Consider the following 27,298-nt stretch of genomic DNA (forward strand, 5'->3'; position numbering starts at 1 on the left):
ATTGCCCTAATTAGAAACTAACAGTCATGCTGACCTTGTCTCCACCTCCCTTGATCTCCTCATCTAATAGTAGAAGACTATCAGCTCTGTGTCCCTTCTTACATGTTTGCCTTTCTTCACTTCCGCTTTAGTTCAGGCCTTCACCATCTCTTGCCTGGACCTCTAATACAGAACAAATAAACTTCTCATGGCCAGACTCCCCCTTTCAATCCACTCTCCAGTCATCTCTCTAGAACACAAACCTTGATGTATCACTCTCCTTGACTAACAGAGCTTCACAGACTAACTTTCCGCCTCTTGCACCCTGCACCTCCCCACCCCCAGCTCTAACCGCTCCCAACTCTGCTACACCAGCTGCTGCATGTCACGTTCCTCGAAGGCCACATCCACGTAAGCAAGCCCCCATCATCATTTAAGATACTATGCAAATGTCACTTCTGACCATTTCCTCCATCCTAAGTGGAGGTAGGCCTATCTCTTTTCTGTTTCCCAAGTACTACACTGCTTTTATTACCCTTTTAAAAATCATGTTGTAATTGTCAGTTCTTGTCTGTCTCCCCAGTAATTTCTTCAATTATCCATCCTTCAAGTATTTGTTAAGCACCCTCTGTGTCAGACCACCTTCTACATAATGAGAATATAATAGTGAACAAAACAAAATCCCTGGTTTCATAGTGCTCATAGTCTACTATGGGAAATGGAAAAAAATATACTTTATAGAGTGCCAGGTAGTGATTAGTGCTATGAAAAAAAAAGGCAGGAAACACGGGTGCCATTATGGAAAGAATGGTTGAATAAGTCCTCCTGTATTTTGTAATATCTGAGCACAAACCTGACAAAGAGAAGGAAAAAGCCAGGCTGAGAACTAGGGAAGGATATATACGGGAAAGTGTAATACAAGCAGAAGGATCTGTAAGTGTGAAGGCCTCTTTGAAGACTTATTCACCTTTTCCTGACCCATTACCAACCAGAGCCTGGCAAAAGTCCAATAAAAATTGGGAGAATTATTGCTGAGCTCATGGCCTAGTAAGGATATTACTCCAATTCACCTCCCCTTGCCTAGAGGAAAAATAAAACTGCAGAGAGTTCTGTACTTCCCTGCTGAGAACATCCTAACAAACAGTGGTCTTTTAAGGCCAGCTCAAATGCCACTCAACAATCCCTTCCATGCATATTCTCATAGCACCTAGTTTTTACTTCCTCCAGGGTACATATCTCATTTGCTTTACATTGCAAACATTTGTGTACAGTTATTATCTTCCTTCAAATTCTTGAGAACCCAGATCATGACTTTTTGTTTTTTTAATACAATTCTGTTTTTTACACATCTTTTAGCTTGGGACTTGCACATAAGAATAACCCTGAACAGAGTGTCTGGATAAATTCTAACTAGGTTAGGAAAATATTCAGAAAGGCTACATCCTCATCAAAGACGTAAGGATTGTAGGGGAGGAGAATACACCTCTCCCTCTAAGAAGGCTTATTAGCAGCTGCCACAATAAGTGTTTTCCTAATTATCTTTTATAATGCTGTCTCATGGGTCTCTTTATAATTTTTCCTGGCTGAGCAAGGAGGTTAGTCAAGTTCTCAAGGGAATTTCTGAAGCCTAAATGGATGTTTCAACAGCGGGGAGATGCGGGATGGGGACAGGAACCTGGTGTTAATAGTGGGGGTGATTTCTGTGGCTGTTGGGGCCACGCCCAGGCATTATCCACTTTTCCCGTCCTCTCAAGGTGCGGCTGCCTCCACCTTTCCTTAGTTGAGCCTTTCTCCCAACTTTCTTTGCTCTCTTCCAAGAGCGGACAAACAATGCAAAACAAAGGAGGGTAGGGGAACGAATATATAATTTAATTTTTTAGAAGAGAGGAAAAATCTTATCAACAACACCTCTCCCCCATGATACAGGGTAAAGTGCTAACAGTTAAGAAAACATATTGAATAGTCTGTCCTTAGCTGCAAGTCTGCGGCAATGACTCGTATTTGAACCAGTCATACCATCGGAATTGGAAATCTACCATCGGTAAGAGTATAAATTCCATTCCCACTGCAAACAGTCCTAGGAAGTGGAGACCAGGTAAAAATTGGAAACGACAATTTTAAACGATTGTGAAGGGATTAGGAGAAGGGGACGTAAAGCTATCTCCCAATGCCCCTCAATCCAGAGGCGCTTTAATGAATCTCCACTCCTGACTTCCCCCACCTTCTCCACGTGCCCCTTTAACTCCCCACTTACCCTCTCCAACTCCTCCCAAGCCCTCAATTGCCTCCTCTGTTACCTGCTCACTAAGTCTCGAGGCTTGGAAAACTGTGCAACCGAAGTGCCGGCCGGCAAGGAAGGGGTGCGGACAGAAGGTTCCGGCGCTCCAGGGCTGGTTCCACCTCTGGAGAAGCGCGCTCCGCCCTCCACGCGGCCTCAGAGCCGCGTTCAAACCCAACCAATTAGCCCCACCCACTTCCTAGCTAGGCCCCGCCCTCCTGGCAAAGAGCTTTTTAGCCCTTGGCGGGCGCCGTAGTCGTCAACCCCTTGGCCTAACTCTTTCTGCGCCAGCTGGAAGTGCGCATTGTAGCGCGCGGTGGGTGGGCTGTCCTGCTCCCTCCCACGCTTAGCTCGCGGCCTCTGCAGTCAGACCCCCAGAGGTGGGAAGAGTTATCACTTTCTGGATCTCTCGTCTACTGCATTGGCCCCTGCGTTAACGCTCCCTTGTGCTACGGCCAGTGAGGCTGCCATTGTTCCAGCGCCCCGGTGCGAGGAGAGCAGCTTCTGCTCTCTGCGGACCTGGCGGGAGGGTGCGGGCGGACGCTCCAGGCAGAGTCTCCGCGCGTCTTTCCTCCTCCTGGTTCTCCCCCCAACCCCATCCGCATCCCCCGCCCCCTCCTAGCTCTGCGCTTTCTCCCCGGCTGCGGGCAGACCGCTCCTTAACAGCGGCAGCGCCCGAGTCTGGACAGCCTGCGGGAGGCACACACGCCCACACCCACTCCGCCTGGCCGCATCCTTGCCCAGCATGTCTGCGCTCGAGTGGTACGCCCACAAGTCCCTGGGCGACGGCATCTTCTGGATTCAGGAACGCTTCTATGAGTCTGGCAACCGCGCCAACATCTGGCTGGTGCGCGGCTCCGAGCAGGACGTGGTGATCGACACAGGCCTGGGGCTGCGCAGCCTCCCGGAGTACCTGTACTCCTCCGGCCTCTTGCAGGACCGCAGGGTCAAAGAGGATGCGGCTTGCCGGCCACTGCTGGCTGTGGCCACCCACGTGCACTTCGACCACTCCGGCGGCCTCTACCAGTTCGACCGGGTGGCGGTGCACCACGCCGAGGCCGAGGCGCTGGCTCGCGGGGACAACTTTGAGACCGTGACCTGGCTCTCCGACAGTGAGGTGGTGCGGGCGCCGAGCCCGGGCTGGAGGGCCAGGCAGTTCCGAGTGCAAGCGGTGCAGCCCACCCTCATCCTGCAGGATGGTAATGGTTCCTCACGGGCGCGCGTTCTCATTAAGGGAAGGGACTGGGGAGAAACTGTCCGAGGGATGCTTGTTGCAGACCTGCTCGGCTGTAAGGTGTCACATCGCAGAAACACTACTTATGTTTCTCCCTTCCCTGAGTCAGAAGCCCACTCGACCATAGAGTCTTTGGAAGGCCATTGCAGCCTTCCCTACCAGAGACAAGCTCCGGCACCTTGTAGTAATGCTGAGTACTCGACTGAAAGCCGGCCCCACCCCCTAGTCAGTTTCCTGTGTAAGGTACGGTATGTAGTAACACTATAGAGACTTCTGACTAGGATTCCCATTCTTTTCCCGAACATAAGTCTGACATTTCCAGGCACTTTTCTAGCGAAAAGACTTTTAAGGAATGACGCCTCATGGAGAGTGCATGTCATGTTCTATGCTTTTGAGAACTGCTGACTTCATCCGCGGGGTATGAACAATTCCCACCTGTAGTCTTAGAAAGCCGTTAGAAAGCAGTGGTTCTCATCTGCTCATGCATCTTTATCTTCCAGATAGGTTTCTGTTCTTGATGTTGCCTCACAAGAGAAAAAGCTTGATTGTGAACATAAAAAGTTGAATATGTCTGAGTCTTATGTTATGACAGCTCTCTGTTCTGGTTGAAAGCAAGGCCTGAGAAAGATTAATAAGGAGGCTATTTCCCGTAATGGTGCAGTATGTGGACTAATGCATAGATAACCTTGGGCCTCTTTGGCTCTGTGAAAAACAGGATGGTGTTCAGAAAGAAACTAATGGAATAAAATAGTGTAGGGTTCCAGCCCTTCCAACCTCACAGTCACTTAAATAATTGAGCCAGTTGGTCACAGCAGTGATATTTGTATATTAATTTCTTTTTTCTTTTTAGAATGCTTCTGTTGATTTTATCCTCACAACACATTTGAAGTGAGGCTACTGACTCCCTATTAAATGGCTTGTCTAGAGTCCACAGAGCAAGATACAGACAAAAGCTAGGATTGCAACCCAGGCACAATAGATCAAAGCATGCAGATCATACATAAATCCTACCCCATAAATATATTATGGTAATTCTGAGTAGGAGGTGAAACCCTCTTTCCTTTCTATCTTGAAACTATTTTATTTTCCAAATTAATTTATTAAACCGTTCCTCTAAGAGGCAGAAAAATCCAGTTGCTGCCGTACAGTAAGTCTCACTTTTATGACCAACCAGTATGACAAATAATGAAGTACTTTACAAAAATGGGTTTATCTTACAGATGAGATCTTGATCACTTGAGACATAAAAAATAGAAAGCAAGATTCTATACCTCACACCCCACTTAAACAGTCTTTTCATTAAAATTTTAAATCTAAAGATTAAAAAAAACAATGGTTTAGATGGGAGTCTTACATTACCTGACAATTTGAGGTGAAAGAAAACTAAATTTACATTAAAGATACTTTTAATTACTGTATTTCTTGATGGAATTGATACTTTTAGAGGTAGGATTTCCATGCAGTTGATGGGTATTCAGACTAAATTAACACCCAGCTCCCCCCCCAAAAAAAGTTTACATTAGTATTTAAAATATATTTAAATTGTCTAAATGAATAAATGACTTGATTTATTTACTTTTGCTTCTGTGCCAGAAATAGGAAATCAATGATGAAAGAATGACAGGAATTATTGTTTTATAGATGAAGCCTATAAAACGCTTCATGATGAAGCCTATAAAAAGCTTCATGATGAAGCCTTCATTCAAGCCTGTGTCAGGCTTGAATATCATACCTGAAGTCACATAGCCAGTTAGGGAAAGAGCTCGGACTGGAAACCAGGTTTCCTAAATCCCAGTTGATGCTGGAATTACGGGATTTTGGAGTTGCAAGGGACCTGCAAGCTACCTGTGTGGTGCTTTAAGACTTTGAAAGTGTGAAATGAAAGCTTAATATTTACTAAAAACTTTGAAGGTGGTAATACTGTGTTAAATTAAAAATTGTTTTTCATTAGGAGCTGGATGTCTCACCCTCTCAAGTAGTATCTAATATCCTCTTTTCTCAGGAATATTAATTTCCTGTCTCTTCTGAATGGTGTGGCCTGCTAACTTGATATTATCATAATCCAGGTGCCTGGAAGGAGATAGAAAATATTTATATTAAAAATTCATACACAGTTGCATACACATGAACCGCACATACCTAACAGCATGAAGTCTTCATTGTTTCGGTTAGAAAATAAGGAGGCTGAATTCATTAGCTTATTACATTTCATTTACTGTATTGATGACCACCTGTCATGGAGAAGCATAAATCTGTGCAGTGTATCACTAACCCAAAAGCTGACTTGTTTATGAGGGACAAGGAGGGCAAGGAGAGATCATCATCAAGTGCATCATCTTTGATGGAAAAACAACTCGCCCTGCTAATAGTGAAATCATATCTTCTTATAAGAAGATAGCAATAAACCCTAAATTGATATAGCACATTCTTCTTGAATGGGCACACATCATTCTGCCTGTTTTTCACAATAGGCAGGCATTTTGGCCCCTATTGTACATGTTTAAACAATTTTCCTAGAGTCATCAAGATATTAGAACAGTTGTTTCACGTAAACTTAAAAATCATTTGGGGAGGTTAAAAACAAAAAATAGATTCCAGAAGGGTAGCAGATTGAACGAACACATCTAATTTGACTCCCTCTCAAAATCCCACTAAGATTACAGCAAATGGACCATGGTTTGTCTATTTGTTTTATGTATAAATCCACATTGACTGAGGTTCTGTTTTGGATGCTGGAGAGTAAATGTGATGACTGAGTTAGCAGTTTTATCCTATGCCAGCAATAGAAAATTGGGAGCCAATCCAGTTTGCACTGCAGGAGACTTTAAAGGCTCAGGAATTAGCAGTAGCTGGTACCTTAGTGGGGGCAAAGGGAAGAAAACTAAAATAAGTAGAATTGGTTGAAAGCCATTTAAGAAGCTGTTAAAACTCTGAACTCTTCTCCCTAAGTGAATGCTCCTCTCCCCAGAGTTAGTTTGTTCTCTGGGGAGAATAAAGTAAAGGGGGTTCTTTTTTTTTTTGGCTGCGCCACGCAGCATATGAGATCTTAGTTCCCCCACCAGGGATCAAACCCATCCTGCAGTGGAAGCGAGGAGTCTTAACCACTGGACCACCAGGGAAGTTGCAAGCAAAGGGGTTTCTTGATTGAGGGATGCCAAGTACTAATGAGCTCAGGAGTTCAGATGGAAAATGGGATAAGTGTATGTGTATATATATATACAAATAAAGAATAGATAGATAGATAGATAGATAGATAGATAGATAGATAGATGATAGAGAGGTAATATATATGTTCTTTACTAGTTTCCCAGAAGAATGAGAGCCAGGCTTTTACCTCTCCCCCACCCAAGTAGGAAACTGGAAGAATCTTATCTGGAAAATCTGCCCAGCCCTAGAGGAAAGACTAAGATGCTGATTCCTAAGTAATCTTTGGCTTGAACTTTCTACAGTGAAGCCTAGCTCACCAGGCCCCATGCATGTGCTTCAAACAACTTTTTCATTATCCCCCCACTCTTAAACAGACAAGCAAGCATTATAAAAAATCTGAGAAAAATCCTACATGAAATCAAATACTAAAACAACGTAAAGCAACTTGAGAGGAGAGGGCAATCATTAATATCATCAGGGGATAACAATCTATTGCATTCAAGATATCTGAGAGACAACAGGATGCCTTAAAAATAAGCAGCAGACAGAACAATATTCACACTCATAAAAGAACTCTTGGAATTTAAAATGTCAGAAATTATTTACTAGAATATCTGGAAGATAAAGTTGAAAAACATACAAAAGGAACAAATAGGCAAAATGAAAAGTAGGAGAGAACCAGTAAAGGACCAGTGTGAAAAATCTGACATTGGAATAATAGGAGCACAGATAGAGCAAACAGAGAAAGTAGAGGAAAAGAAACATAGTAGAGAAAATTCAAGAAAATATCCCATGATTAAGGGATGTAAATTTCCAGATTGAAAGAGCCCATGGACTTCCCTGCACAATAGATGAAAACACATCCAACCCAAGGCACATTATTATAAAATTTCAGAACACTGGGGTCAAAGAAGAGTCTACGGGCTTCCAAATTTAAAGGAAAAAAGGTCATCTAGATCATAATGGCTTTGGAGCTAGAAAAGAAGAGCTGTGCTTTATCTGACTAAAACTGATTTCCAACTTAGAATTCTAACATCCATTCCACTATCAATCAAGTTCTCAAAAAATCCCGCATGCTATTACTTAGGAAGATACTAAGATATACCTTTATCCTGTTTACTCCCTTCAAAATAAGGGAGTAAACCAAGAGGAAGATATGGAGTAAAGGAAACAGGAGATCTAATGCAAGAGAAAGTTGAAAGGAAGCATCAGGATGATGGCAAAGGATGACACTGACAATGATAGAACCTCAGGCACAGAGTGTTCCAGATCTAAGCAGTTGAATCATTACTCTTTTGAGGGGTGAAAGGATGAGAAATGTATATATGTGTGCTGATGGTAGGTGGACAGAGGGGAGTAAAAAGAGCTACTAAAAATCCTTATATTTCATAGTGGCAGTCAATGGGCAACATCTAAAATTTAAAAACCAAGAAATGGTTATACATGAATGAAATCAGTAGAGTATATCTAATTGGGAAAACAAGAAATGGAGTATAAATATTATTTACATAACTATATCTAGTAGAGGCAACTACCAGAAGAAGCTGCTATAATTGTTAAAAGTTGTTGCCTCTTGGGAGCAGAATTGGAGATAGAGCCAGGATGTGGCAAAGAATATTTTAAGTGCTTCTGAAGTTTTTTATTTGAAATATGTACATCTAGTTTGTTGGTTAAAAATGAAATAAAAATTAAAAATTGGGGATGCCAAGATGGGAAAGGGTATTTGAGCAGCCAAGAGAAGTCTAGTATGGTTGGAATCTGGTGAAAACTGGGTTAGCGTGAGGGCTTGGAAGGATAGTGTGTGTATATATATATTTTTATATATATTTATATATGGTATACGTATGATACATTTCATAGGCAGTTTTGGTTCTTATACGAGAGGTCTTGATGACCTCTATATGTGAGCATTATAAGCGTAAGGGAGGCATTTATAAAACCATAGGGTAATGGCAGATCTAGTAATATTCAGTCACTATGGCCTTATCAATTGCTTATAGTTGGTATCCATTTTGATAGGTGGGTGCTTATGTCTTATCTGTTGCTAAGTATTTTGAGTATCACCTTGCCTTGAATATCAAAAACCCATAAGACTCTACCCCTCCATAGGTAATTCTCTAGAGCTCCTTTTTTAGCATCGAACTTCCCTCATTCCTTTCCTTCCTGTACATTTATTAAACAATCTGTCTCCAACAGCTCTATTATTAAATCAACTTAGCTATAATTTCCTTTACCTTACTTGCCAATCATACAGGAAATGGCAGTGGTTTGTGAGCCCCAGGAGCACTTTGAATCTGGAACAATTATCCTGTGAAGGAATCTGGCCCCTTATGACTAGAATGTGGGGAACTTTGGGAGTACCTGATTCCATTTTAATGTAATTTTGGGATTCAAGGCAAGACCAGAACAATCCCTACTCCCATGCCGGGCCCCACTGATCTGTTTTGTGTCACTATAGTTTTGTTTTTCTGAAAATTTTCTACAAATGTAATCATATAATATATTTTGTGTCTTCTTTCATTTGGCATACTGTTTTGGAGATTCATGCATGTTGTTTTATCTATTAATAATTCCTTTCTATTGCTGAGAAATAACTCATTTATGGATATAACACATTTTATATATTCACCTGTTGAAGGAAATTTGAACTTTCTAGTTTGAAATTGTTATGAATAATGCAGCATGAAAATTTGCATATAAGCCTTTGTGTGGATGCATGCTTTCATTTCCTTGGTAGATAGCTAGAAATGGAATTCCTGGGTTGTATGGTAAATGTATGTTAAATGTTTAAGAAGGTGCCAAACTGTTTTCCAAAGTGCTATACCATTTTACATTCCCAAGCGCAGTGTATAGGAGATCCAGTTTCTCCACATCTCTGTCAATGCTTGATTTTGTCAGTCCTTTGATTTTAGCCATTATAGTGAGTATGTAGTGGTATTTCACTGAGGTTTAATTTGCATTTCCCTAATGGCTAATGATATTGAGCATCTTTTCAGGTACTTATTTGCTATTCAAATATCTTCTTTGTTAAAGGGTCTATCAAAACTTTTCTCTTTTTTAAAAATTGAAAAATTGTTTTCTTATTGAGTTGTAAGAGTTCTTTATATATTCTGAATTCAAGTCCTTTATCAGATATACATTTTGCAAGTATTTTCTCCCAGTGTGTGGCCTGCCTTTTCATTTTCTTAATGGTATCTTTTTAAGCAAGAAAGTTTATAACTTGGATGAAGTCCAATTAGTCATTTTTCCTTATGTTTTATGCTTTTTGTGTCATATCTAAGAGTTCTATGACTAGCCCAAGATCACAAAGATTTTCTTCTGTTTTTTTTTTTCCTAGAAGCTCTCACATTTAGGATTATGATCCATTTGGAGTTAATTTTTGTTAATATTGTGAAGTAAGGGTTGAGAGGTGCTTATTGTTTATTTGCATATATATATATATCCAAAGTATTCCGCTCTAATTTGTTGAAGAGACTATCCTTTTACCCAGTGAATTATCTTAATTGATACTTTTGTCAAAAATCCACTGACCATATATGTGAGTGTTTTCTTCTGGACTCTAGTCTCTTTCAATGATTATGTCTATCATTTAACCAGCACCACACTCTCCTGATTATTGCAACTTCGTTATAATTCTTGAAATTAGATTAAGTCCTCCAACTTTATACCTCTATTTCAAAATTGTTTTGGCTATTCTAAGTCATTTGCATTTCCATATAAATTTCAGAGGCAGATTTTCAATTTCTGTAAAAAAGCATGTCAAGGTTTTGATTGAGATTCTTGAATCTATAGATCTACACTGACCATTAAAGTAGTCACTAGCCACATGTAGCTATCTAATACAAATTTAAATTAATTAAGATTGATTAAATTTAAAGTTTAGTTCCTTGTTGCACTAGCTTTATTTCAAGTACCATTAGCCACATGTAGCTGGTGGCTACCATATTGGACAGTGTTGATACAGAACATTTCCATTATCTTAGAAAGTACTATTAGACAGTGAAGTTATAGGAAAAACTGGATTTAATTACCATCCTAACAGCTTTGAGTCTTCCAATCAATGGATATGGCATGTTTCTCCTTTTGCTTAGATCCTCTTTAATTTCTCTTGAAAGTGTTTCTGTAGTTTTCAGTGTACAAATATAACAAAACACCTTTTTCATGTGCAATTGAAAAGAATGTGTACTTCACTGTTTTGGTGTAAACTATTTTATATATGTCAGTTTTATATAGGTCAAGCTGGTTGATAGTGTTGTTTAGGTCTTCTGTATCCTTACTGATTTTCAATCTACTTGTATTATGAATTATTCAGAGAGGACTATTCAAATCTCTAAGCACAGTTGTTGAACTGTTTATTCTTATTTTAATTATGCCAGTTTTTATTTGAAGAATTTTTAGTCTCTATTTTAGGTACATATGCATTTAGAATTTTTTGTCATGTATTGACCTAATGTATAGCCTCATAAAATGTACCTCTTTTCTCTAGTAATATTCTTATATAAAAATCCATTTTGTCTGACAGTATTGCCACTCTGGTTCTCTTATTGTTAATATATATTTTTAAAATTTATTTATTTAATTTATTTATTTTTGGCTGCGTTGGGTCTTCATTGCTGCATGCAGGTTTTCTCTAGTTGTGGCTAGAAGGGGCTACTCTTAGTTGCGGTGCACTTCTTCATTGTGGTGTCTTCTCTTGTTGCAGAGCACGGGCTCTAGGTGCACAGGCTTCAGTAGTTGTGGCATGTGGGCTCAGTAGTTGTGGCGCACGGGCTTAGTTGCTCCATGGCATGTGGGATCTTCCCAGACCAGGGCTCGAGCCCGTGTCCCCTGCATTAAGTTAAGGCGGATTCTTAACCACTGCGCCACCAGAGAAGCCCTTATTGTTAATATTCATATGGTATAATTTTTCAAACTATTTTTGTCTTTGATTTTATAGTTCCTCTCGTAGACTGCATACATATCTCACTTTTTAATCTAGTCTGACAATCTCTGCCTTTGATTAGAGTGTTTATCCCTTTCATATTTAATATAATTATTGGTATGGTTGTATTTAGGTCTGCCATTTTGTTATCTGTTTTCTGTGTCTCATTTCTTGTTTATGTCTTTGTTTTTCCTTTATTTTCTTCTTTTATGTTTAACAATTCCTGATTATTACACCATTTTAATTTCACTATTAGTTTTAGCTACATTTCTTTGATTTTTTTCTGTATATGTGTATGTTTGCACTAGAGATAACAATATGAATATTTTAACTTATTATGATTTACCTAAATTAGTACTGATTTAAATCCAGTAAAAGAGCAATTTGTATGCATATAGCTCAGTTTCCTCCCCACTGTCAAATAACTGGGAAGAGTGTGAGATTTTACCATACTTGCAGGTTAGTAAGTTAGCCTGCCACAGTTTCATGGATTCTGACAGAAGACATGAGGTTCCTGGGTCAGAGACTAACAACAGTTTATTACAGCAATACCAGTAGCCAGAGCATCATCATTTGTACTGATTCCTCAGGCCTTAATTTCCATAGAGTGACAAAACAAAGGGCAAAAATAGAATACTGTTCACTAGAGCACCATTCATGAATTGTGTCACCAGATACTAGTACAATGGATATTCTGAAAAATGAGGTTTTGGGTCAAATAAATTTGAGAAACTATACAGCCATATCTCCCTTGTGTATGTCCACAATGTACGTTAGCATATTAAATGTACATTAGCATATCTTGCAGAAAAGAAAGCTGCTTAATTTTCTTTGAAGGAAGAGTTTTCAAAATTATTTGACCACAGAATCTTCTTTTCTTTTATATATTATAACAACCAGCAGAAATTGTGTTTCACTGTTTACTTTGGCAAACACTGGTCTAGCAAACAACAGAAATGAAATATAGGCAACTTATTTTAAATCATCAATAAGAAGTAGGTATTTTTAAAATAAAAGTAAAATAAGTTCATCCTTCCCAACATCTTTGAAACCATTGTGTTCTTCTATTCTTTAAGTGATTGAAGTCAAATATATAACATGTTTATCTGTAAATTCTGTTTCCATTTTTAGGGGATGTGATCAACCTTGGTGACAGACAGCTCACTGTTATGCACATGCCTGGTCATTCTAGGGGCAGTATTTGCTTACATGACAAAGACCGAAAGATTCTCTTCAGTGGAGACGTCGTGTATGATGGATCACTGATTGACTGGCTCCCATACAGCAGGATAAGTGACTATGTTGGAACCTGTGAACGTCTGATAGAATTAGTGGACAGAGGTCTGGTAGAGAAGGTGCTTCCTGGGCACTTCAATACCTTTGGTGCTGAAAGGCTTTTTCGATTGGCTTCTAACTATATTTCAAAAGCTGGGATATGTCACAAAGTTTCTACTTTTGCCATGCGATCTCTTGCAAGTTTAGCCCTACGTGTAACAAATTCTAGGACCTCGCCCTAGTATTTAATTCTGTAAATTAATCCACTTAATTCTGTGTTGTTTAAAATAGTGAGCATTTTAAGAAGTGCTTTTTTACTACTATTATGTATTAGAGAAAAAAAGGTTGAGAATGAATAAGCCAAAAACGGAACTTCTTAGTTTAAATTTTTTCTTTTTTCCAAATAAGAAACCACTTAAATAAGCTTATAATTTGCCAAAGCTTGTAATTTGCCATCATTCTGTAATATTTGTTCTAGAAATGATATAGAGGTATATGAGGAAGCAAGGAGGCATTTTGCAGTAAGAGAAAGAACTATCCTTGCGTCTCATTTCTCTCATTTTATTTCCTAGATGACCTAGAAAAAAGAGAATAAAGAGTTTTATGTTTATACTCCAAACGATATTTTTAATATATTATTTGAAGATAAAGGTTTTTGGGCTTAAAGTACATTAGAACTCAAAACTTAAACTAACATTTAGAATGACAGCTAAAACAATCCATTGTTATGGTACAGAATTTTTATGCTTCATTTTATTTATTCTTAATGTAATTATAGTGTACATTATGTGTTATGTAATTTTACGTACAAAAAACAGTGAATTTTGTTTTATTGCAAAGCTTTAAATATAAATTGCAGAGTGCTTCAGTAAAAAAAAACTACTATATATTGTTGTTTGTTATTAAGTAAGTGTAATACTTTCAGTTGTAAAAGTGAAATTCAAATGTCTGTAATCTAACTATAAGTTGTCAGATTTCTCAAAAGGACACTGTCAGGCAAATTTGAAAATATACACATTAAGAGTAATTTTAAAATTATATCCTATTTTAATAATAACAGCTATAATAAACAAAATTTTTCTTTTTAAATAGCAGCTGTAGTATATGTGTCATATTTTATAGTACCAAACAACATCCTAATATAAACCATTCTTTTACTTAACATAACATACATATTTGCCACAGAAGCCTTTTCAAATTAATTGCAAAATGTGCATTAGATATTGACTTAGAGTGAATTGCCTTTTTTATCCTGATTCACAACACCTATTCCTGTTCAGTATTCTTTGTCTTGAATGAAAAGAAGTCTACATTTATAAAGATATAGGAAAGATTATCCCACTATTTAGTAAAATATTTTAGTTTGGTACTCTTAATAATTTATTGAAAAGCCTTTTGGAATATTTCATGAGGGTTTTTTAAACAGTTTTTTCACTGCCTTTTTATTATTGACATAGCCAAAACCAAACTCAGATAGCTTTGGAAATCAGATTTTTTAGTATTAGGAAGGTCCAGCAATTTTGATTTCTGAAAAAATATGAAACTTTTCCTACCCTACACCCCACTCAGGTTCTTTAGTCTTTTATTCATTCCACACACACACACACCCCACATGCAAACACACAGTTACATACATACATGCATACATTGTGCTAAACACTGTGGAAGCTTAAAAAGTCAGAGACTATATCCTAGCTGGAAGTAGAAGACAAACAAAACTTGAATAATAGTATATGCAGGTTGAAGTTAATACAAATTACACATGAGTGTCAGGGACATAAATGGAGGGGTGTGAAGTTTGGTTAGGGAAAGGTTCCTGGAGGAGGAGTTTTTGAGTCAGATTTGGAAGGATGATTTGTTGGGTGGTGAGGGTAGAAAACAAGAATGGGGTTGTTTCTGCATCCTCAGTGCTAAGAATAGGGATGGAAGTATTGCTGTCTAGAGTAGGCTATTCCTTGTGTCAATTCAATTTTCCGGTGTCTTAGATCTTCTAAACACCAAGCATTTGGCATAAGAAAGATGGGTCTGTGATTGTGTATATAAGAATCATCCTTAAGACAGACAAGCTGTACTGCCACATGCCACAAAATGAACCCTTACTTAAAATCAGCAAGGAAGCCATGGTTGTTGAAATGAAGAATATCATGGGAATTTCTCTATGACAGTCATTCAAGGCAGTAGGTCTGTTTTAATTGATAGTGCAACATCAAGAACATAGATTTGGTTCAGGGCAACTACAAACTATATCACTTAATGAGCCTTAAATATAGCCATTATTTTTATATCAATAGCACAAGAGAAAACCAAAAGTCCTTAACCATTGACCATTTTATCATATTTTAGGACTTTTTTTAAAAATCAGGTTATAGTAGGCACTAAGTTTTATTGAAAAATATTTAAACCGATGAAGGCTTTCCTTATTTCTTCAAAGTGCGATTTTTTCAAAGCACATTGATTTTATTTTTAAATTTACCAATTTTTTTCCTAGTTTTTCAAATTGTACCAAAACATAAGACTGTGATATTTTGCTATTGCTTCAATGTGGGTAAATTAGGGAAAGGATGTATCATTCATTTAGTGCCCATGCTATGCATTTTAAAATAGGCATTATTTAATTTAATCCTGGCCCCAGTGCCAAGAAGTAATTGACCAGCCTAACAACACAACTTTGGACAAAGCTGGTAACTGAACACAAGTCTGTCTGTCTCCCAAGCTGTGCTCTTTCTCTTATACCTGCACAATAACATAAAACTGGCAAAGTGTGTTTTTACTTTTCAAGATGCCACATGTGCCAAGAATAAATCAAGTGATGTTAAAGCATAATAGCATATTTTAAAGAAACTTTAAAAATATATATTTTCACCCTGACAGTGACCCTTGTTGTAATTTATGGTTTGGGGAAGTAATGTTATGTAAGTATAATTCAAAGTTGTCAAAACCTAAGACATTTAGAAATAATTTTTATTATTCATTTTGTTAATAACCTAATTTTTGGAAATTCAGTTTCCTTATTTGGTGTTTCCTTTTAACTGAGAAGTCTAAAACAAACAAAACCTTGTGTGTTATTCTGATATAGTTGAATAAATGATTATGTGTAGTTGTTCTTATATGGATAGTAATATGAATGTGACATGCACAAATTGTCCTCTTATAATTTTCAGATAAGTGTAAGTAAACATTTATGTGATAACTATTAAAGTGGACATTTTATTTCAATCTATAGTTGGTATTTTTTATAATGTTAGCAAATTTCCATTTAATGTCTTACAAGGTTATTTTCTATATGAAGTGCAGTTTTGAAAAGCTTGTAATAAATAAGGTGTAAATCCCTAGGCAAGAATAGAGAACCCAGAAACTGAATAATACCTGTATAAGCCTTAAGTAGTTAATAAATACAGCATTTCAAATAAATGGATAAAAGAGGGACTATTTAATATATATTTTAATTGTTGATGTGGGAAAGAAGGCCCCTGCCATCATAAAAATAAATTCCAAATGGATTAAACATCTAAATATAAAAAAGCAGAATCACATGTGTACTGAAAGAAAATTTTAATCATGTTTAAGACATTAGGATAGGGAAGATCTTTTCTATATAGAAACAAAAAGCAAAACTATATCAAAATTGAAAATGTCTTAGAACTCAGATGTCATAATGAAAGTTAAAGAGGGAGAGAAATTTAAAAATATTCCTACCTTGTGTAACAGAAAAAAATGTTAAAACAAATACAAAGAATGCCTACAAATCAACAAGAAAAAGGTAAACTAATGTATGGGAGGAAAGACCTTTCCTTTACCCTCTTAGATTCTGAGGCTGGGCCTGAGAATTAAACTTACAAAAGAGATTAACAGGAGCAAAGCATACAAATTTTATTTGACGTTAATATTTTTACATGTACACAGAGGTTAATATATATGAAATATAAACCCAAAGGAATGGATAGGCTTGAGCGCATGTATACCATTTTAGCAAAGAAAGACAAACTGGAGAATGATGAGACAGGAAAAAGGGGCTTGAGCTAGGGTTGATAAATTGTGGAAACTAATGAAATACAAATTTTTTTTTTTTTTTTTTTAATTTTTGGCTGTGTCGGGTCTTTGCTGCTCGCGGGCTTTCTCTAGTTGTGGCGAGCGGGGGCTACTCTTCGTTGCAGTGCTAGGGCTTCTCCTTGCAGTGGCTTCTCTTGTTGCAGAGCACAGGCTCTAGGTGTGCGGGCTTCAGTAGTTGTGGCATGTGGGCTCAGTAGTTGTGGCTCGCGGGCTCTAGAGTGCAGGCTCAGTAGTTGTGGCGCATGGGCTTAGTTGCTCCTCAGCATGTGGGATTTTCCTGCACCAGGGATCAAACCCGTGTCCCCTGCCTTGGCAGGTGGATTCTTATCCACTGCGCCACCAGGGAAGTCCCAGGGTTATTTTAATGGATATTTTTTATACAGGTTAATCTTGATGTTGGATCCCCATCTCCAGTGATAAGAATGTTCTCCTCATCCTGGTACAGGGAAGGCATCTTTCTCAAGGGAAGTTTTATGCCCTGCTTTGAGTAGTAAGGGGGAAGTCAGAGAGCCTTTCCTGTATTCGCTTTTTCTCAATTGCCTTCAGCTTAATCAGTATGCCAAAGTGATATATTTTAGGGTGGCATGTTCTGATACCCTTCACTACTTATTAGAAAAATGGGTAAATTATATAAACAGGTTAGTCATAGAAGAGGAAACACAAAAGGTCAATAAACATAAAATTATCCTGAACCTCACTAGTAATCAGGGAAATGCAAATTTAAGCAATGAGATAGTTTAACCAGATTGAGAAATGTGGAGAATATGGAGTGTTGGCAAGGGTAAGGTAAGTGGATATTTTCATGCTGTGCTGCTAGGAGTGTAAAGTCCTCCAGCCATTTTTTGGGGCAATTTTGGAGTGTGATATGGCACATTCTGATTTTGGGTTAAGAATGGCAGGTATAGCACACCTTAACTTCTGCCCCTTTCTGAAACTCAGTAAAATGACAAGGAAGGCTTTTTTTGTTTTTTTTCAAGTGTCATAAACTAACAAGAACAGCAAGAATGTAAAGGACCCAAGAGCATCAACATTTTGGACATTGGAAAGCTGATAGAGAAACAAAAACTAATTTGGCAAACACAAGAAAGCTGAAAACAGGAATGCGGAAAGCAAAGAAGCAATCCTTTACAACACAACTCCCCCTAAAAAGGCTTAGAAATTGATAGCAGCAGGTACCTCTAGGACTTGGAGTGAAAGTCTTTTCGCTTCAAAGTTTGTTCGCAATTTAAATCAAATCCCCCCTAATTCTATACTACTAAGCAATTTCCTCTCCCCCCACCTCAAGGAAGATTGGAGGCTAGTTTAGATTTACCATGAAATTAAGTAATCTTTAGGTTCAGAGCCTAGCACTGGCATGGGTCCCTTCCAAGGCCCTGGGAGGGGCCCAAGAAATGTGTTCAAATGGTCATTTTTTGGTTGGTTTTAATTTTTTTTTTTAATTATTATTTATTTATTTTTGGCTGTGTTGGGTCTTCGTTTCTGTACGAGGGCTTTCTCTAGGTGCAGCAAGTGGGGGCCACTCTTCATTGTGGTGTGCGGGCCTCTCACTATCGCGGCCTCTCCCGTTGCAGAGCACAGGCTCCAGACGCGCAGGCTCAGTAGTTGTGGCTCACGGGCCTAGTTGCTCCGCGGCATGTGGGATCCTCCCAGACCGGGGCTCGAACCCGTGTCCCCTGCATTGACAGGCGGATTCTCAACCACTGCGCCACCAGGGAAGCCCTGGTTTTAATTTTTTAAACTAAGTTATTTTTTATTCTCTGTCTCAACGCCCCCAAATTTCATGAGCTTCAGACCCTGCAAAACTGGGATCTGCTCCTGACTAGAGGATTATTATGTGAGGAGGATTAAATAGGATCTCTACTCAAAAGAAACTAGACATTGTTAAGCCAGGGTCCTATACTAAAAAGAGAGGGATTTAGCAAAGCTTAACGTACAGTGAAGTTTGTATAATAAAAGTTCACATTCCCAGACTCCTCTAACCTAGCTTAAAGAATGCTGGCAACCAAGATTTACCCTCTAGACAGTAGATTTTAAAAGCCGTTTCTTAAAAAGTTGACTCCCCAAAGAAAAGACCTAATGATACTGAATCTAGAGTCCCCAAAGAAAGGTTCCTGTGAGATTACCCTACAATGCAGTGCACAATTGCTGAGCCTCCCTTCCTTAGCACCTTCACACATGGAATTGTAAAGTCTTCTACTCTTAAGTTTAAATATATACACCAAGAGCCAGCATCTTATGGAAAACTAAAAGAATAAATGGAAATAAATGAAAAAAAAAAACCCACTTAAAGCAGTAAGAGAATTTAACAAAGTAGCAGGATATAAAATTAACATAAAAAATATACAGTCTTCACCAAAGAAGATATACAGATGGCAAATAAGCATATGAAAAGGCGCTCCATATCATATGTCATCAGGGAAGTGCAAATAAAAATGAGATATCACTACAGACCTACTGGGATGGCCAAAATCCAGGATACTGACAACACCAAATGGTGGTGAGAATGTGGAGCAACAGGAACTCATTCATTGCTGGTGAGAATGCAAAATGATACAGCCACTTTGTAAGAATATTGGCACATTCTTACAAGACATATTCTTACTAAATGATCTGATTGTGCTCCTTGGTATTTACCCAAATGAAGTAAAGATTTATGGCCACACAAAAATCTGCACATGGATGTTTATAGCAGCTTTATTCATAATTGCCAAATCTTGGAATCAAACAAGATGTCGTTCAGTAGATGAATGGATAAACTGTGGTACATCTAGACAATAGCATATTATTCAGTGCTAAAAAAGAAATCAGCTATCAGGGAGTGGCCAAGATGTCAGAGTAGGTAGATCCTGAGCTCACCTCCTCCGGTAGGCACACCAAAATTACAACTAGATTATCTACAGAGCAACTATTGATGAGAAGGACCAGCAGACTAGCAGAAAATACCTTCTACAACTAAAAATGTAAAGAAGGAACCACAGTGAGACAGGTAGGAGGGGCAGAGATGTGGTATAATTAATACCTGTACCGGGCTTCCCTGGTGGCGCAGTGGTTGAGAACCTGCCTGTCAATGCAGGGGACACGGGTTCGGGCCCTGGTCTGGGAAGATCCCACATGCCGCGGAGCAACTAGGCCCGTGAGCCACAACTACTGAGCCTGCGCGTCTGGAGCCTGAGCTCCGCAACGGGAGAGGCCGCGACAGTGAGAGGCCTGCGCACCGCAATGAAGAGTGGCCCCCGCTCGCCGCAGCTGGAGAAAGCCCTCGCACAGAAATATAGACCCAACATAGCCAAAACTAAAAAAAAAAAAAAAAAAAAAAATACCTGTACCCACCAGTGGGCAATTCACAAACAGGAGAATAATTACAACTGCAGAGTTTTTCTCCAAAGAGTGAGGGATCTGAGCCCTACATTGGGCTTCTCAGCCCAGGGCTCCTGCACCAGGAAGACAAGCCCTCAGAATGTTCGGCTTTGAAGGCCAGCAGGGTTTACTTTTGGGAGACCCTTTTGGGAAATAGACACTCCACTCTTAAAGGGCACACACAAAATCTCACATGCTTTGGGACCCAAGGCAGAAGCAGTAATTTGAAAGGAGCCTGGGTCCAGACCTCCCTGCTGATCTTGGAGAGCCTCCTGGAGAGGAAGGAGGCAATGGGACATCACATTGGGACAGACACTGACTGCAGCCATTTGGGGGAGCCATTCTACCATGAGGACACATGTGTTAGCAAGATGAACTTAATAGATGTATATAGAACATTCCATCCAAAAGCAGCAGCACCTACTGCTGCTTTTCAAGTGCACATGGAACATGCTCCAGGATAGATCACATGCTTTTCCAAAGCCTCCTGTTAATGTCCCCTGATGACAGTGGCTTTTGCGCGACCATTGTCGCAGTGGTGGGCCTGCATGTGGTGCTGGCGGGGTTCGTGTTCATCGTGTGGAAGGAGGGGATGCCTGACTGGCGGGAAGAGAAAAACGAGCAGCGCAGCCCTTGCTTCCAAGCTGCAGGCGTGGGGGGCCGGGAAGCACTGAAAGGGGTTTTCTTGTCCGTGTTTAAAAAGAAAAAGTGTGGGTTTTTTGTTTTGGGTTTTTTTTTTTCTGTTTAAGCGGGGAGGGAAATTAAGTATTTACTGCAGCTTATACTTCGGTAAAAATGCGGGCGCGGGGAGGGCTGACATCTTTCTCCACTGCCTGTTAAGGTGCCAAGTGCTTTTCGTTCTGGACATAATGCTTTTGACTGAGATCATGTCTGACTAATGTAAATATTAGTGTCAGAATAGAAGCTAAGATAAAGTAACACTAATTAGTAGGTTTAGAATTTATTTCATATTAAAATACATGTCGTGATGTAATTTTTCTGGCTTGGCTCGAGCGACAGTTTTAAGAGTGCACCCTCATTGATGCTACTCACAGAGATGTGGGTATGCTGTTGCTGCTTTCCAACTCTGCCTACTACGTGGCCTATTACGATGATGAAGTTGACAAAGTAAACCAGTATCAACGACTAAGTCTAGAAGACCTGGAAAAAATTGAAATAGGTCCTGAACCCACTCTTTCCGGTAAGGCAGAGTTCTGCTGCATGCGACTGCACTACAGATATAAAGAAGCAAGTGGCTGTTTCCACACCCTGAGAGCTGTAATGTGCAACCCAGAAGAGGATGGAAAAGATACCCTTCAGTGCATTGCAGAAATGCTGCAGATCACCAAGGAAGCCACGGGATTAGATGTACCTATAATAGAGAAAAAGCCTGAGAGGAAGAGCAGTAGACCTCATGAAGACATCATTGGCATCAGATCTCAAAATCAAGGCTCTTTGGCCCAGGGGAAAATTTTTTAATGAGCAAATTGTCATCTCTAAATCAAAAAGTGAAACAGACCAAATCCAATGTAAATATTGGCATTCTACGAAAGCTAGGAAACTTTACAAAACCTGAAATGAAAGTTAACTTTCTAAAACCAAACTTAAAAGTAAATCTTTGGAAATCAGATAGTAGTCTTGAAACCATGGAAAACACTAGTGTGATGGATAATAAAGCCCAGGCAGTCAGATGGGGAAATGTCTTCAGATAATGACTCATACCACTCTGATGAATTCTTTACAAATTCCAAGTCTGATGAAGACAGGCAGCTAGCAAACTCTTTAGAGAATGTGGGGCCAGTAGACTATGTTCTTCCTAGTTGTGGTATAATTGCTTCAATACCTCGATTAGGCAGTCCATCCCAGTCTATTAGCAGCACTGATATTAGCACTTATGTTCCTTCAGAGGTTACTCTTGTTCATGAAAGTGGGCTTGGAAAAGGCTATGCGTCTTCTTTGAAGAAAAGTCCTTCTGCTGCCAACATACACATATTGACTGGCTTTGCCTAGCCCATGGGTATTTATTGCCACAGATTTGTTCAAGATGCACAAAACAAAATGACCCAGCTGTCAGAAACCAGGTCTGTTTCTCAGCTGGCTAGTGAGGAAGGAAATCAAATGACCAATCAAGTTTCTAAAGAAGAAACTCACTTTGAATCAACGGAACAGATACCTTCTCGACCATCTCAATTAGATGTGTCTTTTTCTGCAGCAGGCCCACATCTTTTGTCAGTTGAACCAGGGCATTCAGTTGTATCTCAAAAGACCCCCGGCTCTGAATCTGGCACACTTGAACTTGAGAGAAGGCTTCACGTAACTCCTTCTCCTTCAGAGAGCTGTAGCAGCAGAGCAGTCTCTCCCTTTGCAAAGATTCGAAGTTGCATGGTCCAGGTTGCTAATATTACCCAAGCTGGATTAACCCAGGGGATAAACTTTGCAGTGGCAAAGGTTCAGAAGAGCCCTGCAGAACCTGAAGTAGTTAATGAAGTCCAGCAGAATGAACTTAAAAATATGTTTACTCAATGCCAGACACGAATAATTCAGATTTAGTGTTTAGCCACACAGAATCCTGTGGCTTTTATTTAATCCAAAAAAAAGGAGGTGTCATATAACCTGTACTGTCTTTGAATCTAGGGATCCCAAATTCTAATTATGTTTATTTGGAAAGGTTTTAAAAGGAGACTGAACCTGAGCAGATTTCCAAATTTGAGAGCTATGACAGTGGAAGTGCATCATCCTAGAATGTGTAGACCTAAGTAGCTTATACACTACAGAGCAGTTTGTCTCTCTAAAAGTAATTCAAGAATAGATTACTTTGGGACGTAATAACCTGAACCTTTTTTGGAGTGGGGTGGGTGGGTAGAATGTATGAAGTAGACACAAAGGGTGGACATGGATCCATTTAGGTGATTAGCATTTTTCATAATTTGTTTTGTTCTGTTTGTCAGTTCATTTCTGTGTGTTTCCTCTGCAAGGTAAATACTTAGTTTTTAGTGACTTCAAAGTGTTACTAGTATGGAGAAGCATTTTAATATAAAAACTATCGGTTTAGTTTTTGATGGCTTAACCATTCCCTATAAAGAGTTAATTGAGGGCTAATGGCGCTACAGTCAAGAAATGAATGTCCATTTGATCCTGATTTTCCCCACATTCTACTTAAACAAATTTAAAATACTGCTACCTTGTACACCCCAAAGTCTAGGAGCATTAAGACTTGTCAGTCATAAAACCTGAGATGTGAGATGTGAATACCAGCGCCTATTAATTTTGCTCTATTTTCAGAAATGTTAAGAATGTATACATATTGGATACTGGTAATGCTTGAAAGAAGTCTTTCAAGTTGTAATTTTTTGCAGGGGGCAGTCCATAATATCCTGTGTAGATGAGCACAACTATTGAAAATTTAGTCTGAAGCACAATTGTGCTAAAATTTTAGGTTTTGTGACTGTAACCTTGACCACATGGAACCAGGGCCTTGTCTGTAAGCCTATACAGTAAGAAAGTTGCACACCTTATTCCAAACAAGTATTGGTTTGTCTGATATCTTAAGAGCCTTACTCTGTTGAAGTGATTCTCAGCTAAACATTATGTCTGTTGTTAACTTTGATATTTCTACTTTTGTTATTTATTAGTGGTATCTTTTTTTGAAGTGTCAGATGTTGTGGCTATTTAAAATAAAATATCATTATAATTTAAGTGAAAAAAAATGAAAAAAGAAAACAGAAACTGTGTTATAGTTACAGAGAATAAACAGGAGGTTTGGGGTTGGGGGGAGGAAAGGGAGGAAAGAAATAGGTGAGGGAGATTAATAGGTATAAACTTCCAGTTGCAAAACAAATGAGTCAAGGGTATGAAATGTACACTGTGGGGAATATAGTCAGCAACTTTGTAATATCTCTGTGGTGACATATCGTAACTATACTTATCGTGGTAATCATTTTGAAATGTATAGAAATATCGAATTACTCTGTTGTGTAACAGGAACTAACATAGTGTTGTTGGTCAATTATACATCAAAAACAAGCAAACTAACTAACTCATAGAAAAAGAGATCAGATTTGTGGTTACCAGAGGCAGGGAGTGGGAGATGGGGAATTAGATGAAGACAGTCAGAAGGTACAAACTCCCAGTTATAAGATAAATTATTACTAGGGATATAATGTACAACATGATAAATATAATTAACACTGCTGTATGTCATATATCAAAGTTGTTAAGAAAGTAAGTCCTAAGGGTTCTCACCACAAGAAAAAAACTTTTTATATTTCTTTAATTCTGTATCTATATGATGTGATGGATTTCACTAAACTTATTGTGATAATCATTTCATGATGTATGTAAGTCAAACCATTATGCTGTATACCTTATACAGTGCTGCATATCAATGATATCTCAATAAAACTGGAAGAAAAAAAAGAAATGAGCTACCAAGCCATGAAAAGATATGGAGAAAACTCAAATGGATATTACTTAGTGAAAGAAGCCATTCTGAAAAGGTTACATACATACTGTATGGTTCTAGTCGTATGACATTCTGGAAAAGGCAAAACTATGGATAAAGTAAGAAGATCAGTGGTTGCCAGGGGCTGGGGTCCGGGGCAGGTATGGCTAGGTGGAGCAGAAAGGATTTTTAGGGTTGTGAAAATACTCTCTGTAATACTATCATGATGGATACAAGTCATTGGACCTCTGTTCAAACCCATAGAATGTACAACACCAAGAGAGAACCCTAAGGTAAACTATGAACTCTGCATGATTATGATGTGTCAATGTAGATTTAATCAACTGTAACAAATGCACCACTCTGATGGGGGATGTTGATAACGGGGGAGGCTATGCATGTGTTTTTCTACACTAATTTTTAAAAAAATGTTTATTTTATTTTATTTTTAAAAATTTTATTTATTTATTTATTTATTTATGGCTGTGTTGGGTCTTCGTTTCTGTGCGAGGGCTTTCTCCAGTTGCGGCAAGCGGGGGCCACTCTTCATCGCGGTGCGCGGGCCTCTCACTATCGCGGCCTCTCTTGTTGCGGAGCACAGGCTCCAGACGCTCAGGCTCAGTAGTTGTGGCTCACGGGCCTAGTCGCTCCACGGCATGTGGGATCCTCCCAGACCAGGGCTTGAACCCGTGTCCCCTGCATTGGCAGGCAGACTCTCAACCACTGCGCCACTAGGGAAGCCCCCAATGTTTATTATTGAGGTATTATTTACATACCAAAACAATCACCATGTAAAAGTATACAATTCAGTACTTTTAAGTATATTCACTAAAGTGTGCAACCAACACCACTATCTAATTCCAGAACATTTTTATCACCTTAAAAAGAAACTTTGTACCTATTAGTAATCACTCTGCATTTTCTCCCTCTAAACCTGGTAACCACTATTCTACCTTCTGCCTCCAGGGATTTGCCTATTCTGGAAATTTCAGGTAAGTGGAATCATATAATATGTGTCTTTTGAGTCTGGCTTCTTTAGTTTAGCATAATGTTTTCAAGGTTCATTCATGTTGTAGCATGTATCAGTATTTCGTTTCTTTTTAATGTCAAATAATATTTCATTGTATAATATACTACATTCTGATTATCCATTCATCAGTTGATGGACTTTTGGGTTGTTTCTAATATTAGACTACTATGAATAATGCTGCTCTGACATTCATGTACAAGTTTTTTGTGCATATGTTTTTAATTCTCTTCAACTTATTCCTGGCAATGGAATTGCTGGGTCATATGGCAACTCTACTTTTCACTTTTTGAGGAATTGCCAAACTGTTTTGCAAAGTGGCTGCCCCATTTCATATGTCCCACCAGCAATGCATAAGTGTTCCAATTTCTCTCCATCTTCCCCAAAACTCATTGTTCGTCTTTTTTTAGAATACCATCTTAGTGTGTATGAAGGTTTAGTTGTGGTTTTGATTTGTATTTTCCTAATGACATGATATTGAGTATATTTTCATGTGCACATTGGCCATTTGTATATTTTCTTTAGATAAATGACTATTCATATCCTTTGTCCATTTTTATAGGATTTTTAAAAATTTAGTTTTAAGAGATTTTTAGATATTCTGCATAATAACTTTCCAGATATATGATTGCAATTTTTTCTCCCATTGTGTGAAAGTTTTTCACTTTCTTTACAGTGTCCTTTGAAGCACAAAAGTTTAAATTTTTTAAAAAATTAATTAATTAATTTTTGGCTGTGTTGGGTCTTTGTTGTTGCACGTGGGCTTTCTTTAGTTGTGGTGAGCAGGGGCTACTCTTTGTTGCGATGCGCGGGCTTCTCATTGCGGTGGCCTCTCTTGTTGCGGAGCACGGGCTCTAGGCACGTGGGCTTCAGTAGTTGTGGCGTGCCTGGGCTCAGTAGTTGTGGCTTGTGAGCTCTAGAGCGCAGGCTCAGTAGTTGTGGTGCACAGGCTTGGTTGCTCCACGGCATGTGGGGTCTTCTCAGACCAGGGCTTGAACCCGTGTCCCCGGCATTGGCAGGCGGATTCTTAACCACTGTACCACCAGGTAAGCCCAAAAGTTTAAAATTTGTTTTTAAAATTTTTTATTTATTATTTATTTATTATTTTTATTTTTGGCTGTGTTGGGTCTTCGTTTCTGTGCAAGGGCTCTCTCCAGTTGCGGCGAGTGGGGGCCACCCCCCATCGCGGTGCGTGGGCCTCCCACTATCGCGGCCTCTCTTGTTGCGGAGCAGAGGCTCCAGATGCTCAGGCTCAGTAGTTGTGGCTCACGGGCCCAGCCGCTCCGTGGCATGTGGGATCTTCCCAGACCAGGGCTCGAACGTGTGTCCCCCGCATTGGCAGGCAGACTCTCAACCACTGCGCCACAAGGGAAGCCCTAAAAGTTTTAAATTTTGATGAAGATAATTTTATCTAATTTTTCTTTAGCTGCTTGGACTTTCATATCTCAGAGACCACTGCCTAGTCCAAGGTTATGAAGATTTATGCCTATGTGTTCTTCTATAAGTTTAATAGTGTTAGCTGTTACATTTAGAGCACTGATCCATTTTGAGTTAATTTTGGTTACAATGTGAGGTAGAGGGTCCAACTT

The 27,298-nt window shown here is 39.1% G+C and overlaps 2 protein-coding genes and 1 pseudogene across 5 annotated transcripts in view; 2 read left to right on the forward strand and 1 right to left on the reverse strand.

Annotated features, from left to right (window-relative positions):
• The window catches only part of POLR3G (RNA polymerase III subunit G), a 100,175-nt gene that overhangs the window by 38,597 nt on the left and 34,280 nt on the right, over nucleotides 1-27,298 (reverse strand). The window contains exon 1 of one of the 3 annotated variants that reach the window (XM_082458268.1): nucleotides 2,234-2,412. The exons of 1 other annotated variant lie outside the window; for it this stretch is intronic. The gene's annotated coding sequence lies outside the window, so the exon portion shown is untranslated. Of the gene's footprint in view, nucleotides 1-2,233; nucleotides 2,413-27,298 lie in introns of those variants that run through there. One more of the 3 variants, XM_082458266.1, reaches the window with a different exon arrangement.
• Nucleotides 3,003-16,898, forward strand: MBLAC2 (metallo-beta-lactamase domain containing 2; the record flags this gene model as incomplete). Its single annotated transcript, XM_082458258.1, has 2 exons — nucleotides 3,003-3,456; nucleotides 12,691-16,898. 2 exons carry the CDS (start codon nucleotides 3,003-3,005, stop codon nucleotides 13,074-13,076), a joined length of 840 nt encoding a protein of 279 aa, XP_082314384.1. The 3' UTR covers nucleotides 13,077-16,898.
• The window catches only part of LOC309657009 (phosphatidylinositide phosphatase SAC2 pseudogene), a 139,878-nt pseudogene continuing 133,314 nt past the window's right edge, over nucleotides 20,735-27,298 (forward strand). The window contains exons 1-2 of the transcript XR_014268324.1: nucleotides 20,735-20,891; nucleotides 21,269-26,487. The product of XR_014268324.1 is annotated as a phosphatidylinositide phosphatase SAC2 pseudogene (transcript). The remainder of the gene's footprint in view (nucleotides 20,892-21,268; nucleotides 26,488-27,298) is intronic.

The sequence above is a fragment of the Balaenoptera physalus genome, assembly GCF_965194825.1.
Source record: "Balaenoptera physalus genome assembly, chromosome: 3".
Classification (NCBI taxonomy): Eukaryota; Metazoa; Chordata; class Mammalia; order Artiodactyla; family Balaenopteridae; genus Balaenoptera; species Balaenoptera physalus.